General features: G+C 39.4%; 2 protein-coding genes across 2 annotated transcripts; one reads left to right on the plus strand and one right to left on the minus strand.

The window, feature by feature from the left end:
- Window positions 1-335: 335 nt before the first annotated feature.
- LOC134657908 (stabilizer of axonemal microtubules 1-like) lies at window positions 336-1406 on the minus strand. The gene has a single exon (XM_063513486.1). The coding sequence runs from the start codon at window positions 1285-1287 to the stop codon at window positions 460-462; it is 828 nt and encodes a 275-aa protein (XP_063369556.1). The 5' UTR covers window positions 1288-1406; the 3' UTR covers window positions 336-459.
- Window positions 1407-2044: 638 nt separating this feature from the next.
- On the plus strand, window positions 2045-7006 carry LOC134657838 (NF-kappa-B inhibitor-interacting Ras-like protein). The gene is made up of 3 exons (XM_063513415.1): window positions 2045-2500; window positions 5841-6010; window positions 6684-7006. Exons 1-3 carry the CDS (start codon window positions 2278-2280, stop codon window positions 6942-6944), a joined length of 654 nt encoding a protein of 217 aa, XP_063369485.1. The 5' UTR covers window positions 2045-2277; the 3' UTR covers window positions 6945-7006.
- Window positions 7007-7220: the final 214 nt, after the last annotated feature.

Raw genomic sequence — 7220 nt, forward strand, 5'->3', positions numbered from 1 at the left:
GAACTTAAAGTGGTAACACACTATCTATCGCACCACACCGCGACTTTGTGCGTCGCATCCATAAGTGTAAGCGAGACAGAGGTATCTGTTTCTCGTTCTCACTTATGGGTGTGACGCACCAAGGTCGCGGTGCGGTGCGATAGAAGTTAAGGAATCATAGAGAAAAAAAAAAACAAAGCCAGCATATTTTCAAGTGATTTCATTTACGAGTAAGAGTTATTTCCCAGATTCAAACAGTATGGCATCATTATAAAAAAAGCGCGAAAGTTAAAAAAATATCTAGTCAATGTAATCAACATTCAGCATTCTTTAACTTGCAGCCAAAAGTTATTGTAAGACGATGGGCGCCAGATTAATTTCTTCAGCTCAATTGGTAAACAATGCATTCCGGTTTTCACGATAGAATTTCATGAACGAACACAACTATAAATAACAAAATAACGGTGGCTATCGGTACCGTCAGCATCCTGCTCTAGGAAATGTGAGGCAGGAACAAGGGTCTGTGGCAATGCACTGCGCCGGGCAGATGCAATTGCATGGCTTACAATCACCATAACTACATGGATCCAGAACTTGCGAGCAGTCCTCTCCTGGCGGGAGGAACGAGGAACGGTATACTGTTGTTGAGTCGATCTTCTGACAAGGCTTTTGATATTGGCCTTTGCAAGCCCAAGGCGGGCGCTGCGGTGATGGTGCGCACACAGGCTGATATGACATTTTCTGCGTAGTTGAGCTATCCATTTTTGCCACTGGTCGCTCATAACACTTAACAGGTGCAAACGATGGTGCTGGTGGCGCGGGACCTGGATTTACGTAAGATAAGCGGTTCACCGTGCGGTTTTCAAACGGAGATTCAACTGAATGGAACTTAGGTGGTGGTTTACAGGATTCTCTCATGATGGACGGCTTAGGGACATAGTCATGACGGTGCGTAGTGACCGCTTGCATAGGCCCCTGCCCCCACATGTCGTGATGACACGGTCGGATCGGCTGTGTGGTACAAACCTCATTTGGAAGAAATGAAAGTTTCTGAACTGTGCTGCCTTCCATTGGCTCGCAGCTTGGGACTAGATTAGGCGCTGGTTTTCTAGGGATTCCACGTAAGTTTGAAGAGTCTGCTGTGGGTAAGTAGGATAGATTATACGTGGTAGATGCTTCTACAGGAGCAGTGGGCTTTACGTAGCAGCGCCGCGGAGCGAACGAGTCTGGTATACGAGGTTGCTTATAGCACGGACTGAGGACTTTACCGCAAGAGCGGCAAGCCTCACAGGGAACACACTCTGACATGATTTAGATATATTAAAAAATAACTAATCCAAAATAACAACTGTAAACTACATTTAATTTAAAAATAAACTGAAAATAATTTCAAGACATGTCAATCAAAAGGGTCGGAAACATAATAACGGTTAGAAAGTTACTCTATGGATGAAAAAATGAAAAAAAAAAGTGGGTCAAATATTCGTTTCTTATTATGTATCAGGCCCGACGTTGACCAACCAAGTTTCCGACGCTCGAAGGTCACTTTGATCTTGGTCGTAATCCAATGAAATGACGGCCAGGAGCCAGCAAGGACACCTTAGCTAGACGCTTTCTTCACGGTCGTCTTCTAATAAACATGCATCCCTTCACCTTATTCACCGAATTAGAAATTTAATTTTAAAGTCGTTACACAGTACCGCACCGCACCGCGACCTTGGTGCGCCGCACCCATAAGTGAGAGCGAGAAACAGATATCTCTTTCTCGCTCTAAGTAATTGGTGCGGCGCACCGTGACCTTGAACGGTGTAGTAATGTGTTATGGCTATTATCCGAATCACGAAATCATCAAATCATGAAAAGGAAAGCGATCCTTAATGGTAAAACCATTATTGCACCGCGACCTTGGTGCGGTGCGGTAGTGTGTTGAGGCTATTAAGATATTTGAGACACATTTAAAACGCAAACTGATCCATAGATTATACAGTTCTAGTGTTTTTAAAAGAATGATGATTGCACTGAAAAAAAAAATGTATGTCAAATGTCAAACAACTGTCAGAGATGTCAAAGCTCAATCGTCATTTTATCAGTGTTTATTTATTTATTTAGCCAAAATTTAAACTTATGGAAGTTTGGAACCGATTAGTTTATTCCTTAAATCGATGCGGATTGTAATTCAACTTAAAACGACAACTTACGAAACCTTTACCTGATTCTGAATAATGTGAAAAGTGAAAGTATTACGTGGACCAGCAACTGGCAATTTTTCTTTATTTTTTCCATAATTCAACTCGAAACATGGGTAAAACTAGTAAAGTAGTTATCTGCGGGATGAAAGGTGTCGGTAAAACTGCCGCTCTCGAGCAGTTGATATACGGAAATGTGAATTTAAAAACTTATTTCTATCCGACTATTGAAGACATTTACGTAGCGAATATCGAGACAGACCGCGGCACGAAGGAGCGAGTGTGTTTCTACGATATTGCGGGGCTCGAGCCACCAATTACAGGCGAGTTTAAAGGTTTTTACACTTTTTTGATTTGTAGCCACTGACTTAATATAAAAGAAATAGACACACAAAGCAGAACAAAAACGTCAAGAAATGTGGATCCCAATGACGTTTCGCACCATTTGCATTGATGATAAAAACGCTTACGTAAATTTTGAGTCAAGATAAATGTTTCGTACAGAAAAGAGCTTAATGTCGTAAGCATTAAGTGTCAAATTTGCAAACATAAGTACCAACACTGTTAAAAAATTTAGTCCGATGGCACTAAACGTAACGTATTTACGTCAAACAACGTCAAACGAGAATAATGAACGAATGGAGTCACTTTGGTACACTTTAATATGTATTACTGTACAGGAAAACCAATTGAAGTAATAAATAAAACAAATTTAATTTAATCGGGAGCTCAAATAAAATTAATTCGTGGTTCAAATTCAAACAAATTAAATTTTTAATTCGTAAGTATACGTCTTTAAATACTAATTTCCTTGAAATAAATTCTACTTATTAAATAACTGTGTATTTAAGATCTACATTTACTCATAGCGCGGGTGCACGGGGACATTTAGATACTGATTGGATTTTTTTTATAAAGTCTACCTATACTTTATAAAAAAAATTCTGTGGTTGTCACTGTGTTCCGACAGGTTTAGCATTTACAGTTAGTCGATATAAGCCCTTATTGGTGGTGTATATGTCGGAAACAGGGAAATGGGCCGAACACACAAGTGCCGTTTTGCCTTGTTTAAAACTGCATCACCCCTATCTCTTGATATAATTAAATAGCAGTCCACTTTGCACGTCGCATAGGTTTTCTTGGAAATCTTGAATTTAAACATAATATTATTTCTTATGAATTCCATATAAAAATATAAAAAAATATTGACCTCACATCGACTCATTAGATTTTTGTTCCTTAACATCCCTTCTTTGGTACTAACAAATTAATTTATTCAAAACCATAAAATTACCACCAGATTACATAAATTATGTAATGCTATCCAAAGAACTAACCGAAAGAAATACATTCCATCCTTTTTCCTTGTTTTATCATTGTTATTTTTACATATTTTAACGGCACATTTCGTAATTGTTGACAACTTCACATTTGAGCGTTTCAAACAAGACTAAACGAAAAAGTAATGCATGATCTGTTTTGACATCACTTTTGTGGGGCCATTTTTGGCGGCTGATTGGGTATCCAGTTCTTTATACTATATCAATGTTTGTAGCTAAAAAGTTCTAATTGGAATACACAATCTTGGGAACAAATCAAATTATTTTATTGAATATTTTGATTTGTCTTTTTAAGTAGTCACACTACTATCTATAAATTTTAAACTAAAATAGATGTCATATATTAAAGAAAAAGTAACGAAGCCCTCCAGTGGTGAAGGCCAGATTGAACCTACTTCTTCTTTAATATATGACATCTATTTCAGTTTATAATTCTAATTGGAATGTTTAATTATCTAAGGGTGGTATTCCACCTATGCAATTTATTTGTCCAATGTCAGTGCATCTCACTCTTTCATTAAGCAAAATTTGAGATGTAATACACATTGGACAAAGAAATTCGATAGGTGGAATACCACCCATCTATAAATCCATTAATTTGCTTACTAAAGCCCTTGATTTATTTTTACAAATTTATAATCAAACAATGTTATCAAAACCAATGGTACAATATGCACTAACGTGAACTCCAGAAATGTGTCTTGTATATTTATTTTTGATTCACGGCCGGCTACACACTTATGGCATTATTCATAAACACGTTATCCTCTTAATATCTTGAAGTAAATTGTAAACTAAGTCTGTCTATTACCTCTTGGCGCTTAGGCCACTGAACCAATTTAGATAAAATTGTGTATAGATATAGTATAAGGCCCACGGAAGGAGCATTGATAGTTTTTATTAAGAGCCCATTAAGGCTTCGTCACACAGGCGCGTGAGCGGGGCGCGCCGCTTTTACATATAAAACGCTCACGCGCCGCCCGGAAAATGCGCCTGTGTGACGGAACCTTTAACATGCACACTAGCGCCACTGCAAAATAATCGTGATTATTTTTAAAGACAGGTATTTAAATAATCACGATTATTTAGCAGTGGCGCTAGTGTGCATGTTAATGGGCTCTTAATAAATCACCATCACGATTGCGCACAGACAAAGTAGGAGGCAGAAGCTAGTGATAAAAATATGATTTATAACAGGTATATATTTTAATTACTTTATATTCTGTCGGTCCCTCAATACTGAGGATTGTGACATCATATCCTTCTGTTGAAGACCTGGTTCCTCCATAGGGTTCTGTTCCCCGCCAAGCGCATGGCCTCGTGCAGTTTTAATTGCATAGGTGCCGTAATTTGAGAACACCATCTAGTAGGGGGAGGGGCCTGAGGTCTCGTGCCTTCAACTTTGCCCGTCATTATTACTCGCATTATTTTAATAGGCTACATGACTAATTTTCATTTATGGTATCAATAGATCGGGTTTGTTTTTAGGATGAAATGTCTATATGGGACCCATTGCATTAATTAAAGCAACACAAAAGTCAGAAATTATAGTCAAAGTCCGACAGTCGCACTCGTGAAACGCCCCTCACAAAAGGATAAGTGACCGTGACGTCAAGGTCACTGAGATCCCATCTTGTAGTATGGACAAAACAAGAAAATTGCGTTTTTGTCCGTGAAATATTGCGTTTGTGTATATAGTTGCCATACAATACATATTTTTTTGGATAAAATGTAAGGAAACGAATGGTACCCTTAATTTTATCGTTTTTGGAAGTTAAAAAAAACTTAAATTTTTAAACTTTCAGGTTCTGTATTTTTGTAACATTTCCGTATTTTATTTTAATATCCACATTATTGTCATAAACTGCTCATAAATTGCTATCTATTTTACTAGATTTTGTTATAACCTCCTTTACCTCCTAAGGCCCAAGGTCCTACCCATAGTACTTATTAACTTTCTTATTCAAACCCAGCTCCTACAACAATTGTGTAGTCATAGCGTACCACGGTCCTACCAGTAGGACTTAATAGAAAACCCATCATTTTGTTTTCAAATTTTGCGCTTATCGAAATTGGCGTGTACGAACTTCTAAAGGACTGTTTTGTTTTGTCTGTGAGCCCTTTAACAAGTTAGTAAAAAAAATCAAAGTGCTGTACAAGGTGCTGTATAAGTACAATAACATTAAAAAAAGTCTTTAAAGTACTTGGGTCTGAATGAGTATAAAACAATAGTACTACTGGTAGGACTACGGGCCGTACTGACTACATACCTACTTAATTTTTCGTTGGGCCTTAGGAGGATAAAATTCAACATGTGTCATCATCCCTATTACAGGACCGCCCCAATCCCCGACGCTGCAGCTGACAGCTAACCAGGTGCTGCAGCGGCACTACCTCGGCTTCGCAGAGGGCTACGTCATGGTGTATGACACCAACCGCCCCGAGTCCCTCGATGTGCTCATGTATCTCAAGAAGGATATAGATAGGAATAAGGATAAAAAGGAGGTGAGTGAATTGACTAGAAAACTTTAGGTCGTTTCGTAGTGTAAATGCGACGTAAAAAACTAGTGTCGCGAAAGTGGCTACCCTGTGCGGACGTGTAGCTTCGATGCTGATGAGGCCATGGTTACTGCGATACTGTGAATTTCACGACACTAATTATTTCACGAAATACTACATTTATACATTTTAATTTCACTACATTTATACATTTTATTCAACTTAGGGCCGGTACATCCGGACTGCAACTTGTATGGCTCTTAGTGTAAGGCCTGAGTGGACAATCGAAGCGGAGCGTTCGGCGGGGCGTGCAGCGTGGCTGTGGGCTCACGCGTGATGTGAGCAGCGTGCACTAAGGCCGCTCCTATACGCTTGCATTTGTTTAACATGCACGCCCCGCCCCGCTGCACGCCCAACTCGAGCGTCCACTCAGGCCTGCATGCATTTGCATGGGTGGAGTGCATGTTAAACAAATGCAAGCGTATAGGAGCGGCCTTAGTGCACGCTGCTCAAATCACTTTGTTAGCCCGACGCCACGCTGCACGCCCCGCCGAACGCTCCGCTTCTAGCGTCCACTCAGGCCTTACACTTACACTTAGGTATAATACAATTACGAGCACGCTAGTTAACAGTACATTGTAGTGTCAGTAAGTGAAATTTAAATTATAAATCTTTGCAGGTAGTAATGCTAGTAATAGGCAACCGCACAGGCCCGGACGACCCTAACAGCCTCGAGAACACCTGCTCTAAAGCGGCCAACTGGTGCTCCCGCGAAAAACTCCGCCATTTTGAAGTCAACGCGATGGACCGGCCATCTTTGTATGAACCCTTCATATTTCTAACCTCAAAACTTAACCCGATGCAGAATAAAACGGCTTTTCCACAGTTGAGTACGTTGAGTAAGTTGACGCAGAAGAATAATAGGAGCGATGCTATGTAACATTATATTTTTAATCTATGCCCTTTTTGTTATCAACCTTAGAGTCGGTTAAGTCTAGTTATTTCATTTCAAGGGGACGAAGAAAACGGTTTTGTTACATATTATAATCATGACCTTTTAACCGTTTCGGTGCGGATGGCACGACAGGCGTGTCATGAACGTTTTTGGGCGTTTTTTTTTGTTGTCCCCTACATTTTATTTTCAAATTTGGGATTTTTTATGTTATTTCTACTCAGAATCACGAGCTCTTTCTATCCTAATAGGAGAAAAAAAGTG

Source organism: Cydia amplana, chromosome 21, assembly GCF_948474715.1.
Source record: "Cydia amplana chromosome 21, ilCydAmpl1.1, whole genome shotgun sequence".
Taxonomy (NCBI): domain Eukaryota; kingdom Metazoa; phylum Arthropoda; class Insecta; order Lepidoptera; family Tortricidae; genus Cydia; species Cydia amplana.

Excerpts from the sequence above, each read along its gene's own strand:
- LOC134657908 (XM_063513486.1), bottom strand. The coding sequence starts at position 1,287 with ATGTCAGAGTGTGTTCCCTGTGAGGCTTGCCGCTCTTGCGGTAAAGTC.
- LOC134657838 (XM_063513415.1), top strand. The coding sequence starts at position 2,278 with ATGGGTAAAACTAGTAAAGTAGTTATCTGCGGGATGAAAGGTGTCGGT. Across the intron at positions 2,501-5,840 it reads AATTACAGGCGAGTTTAAAG|GACCGCCCCAATCCCCGACG; the intron begins GTTTTTACACTT and ends TCCCTATTACAG. Across the intron at positions 6,011-6,683 it reads GGAATAAGGATAAAAAGGAG|GTAGTAATGCTAGTAATAGG; the intron begins GTGAGTGAATTG and ends AAATCTTTGCAG.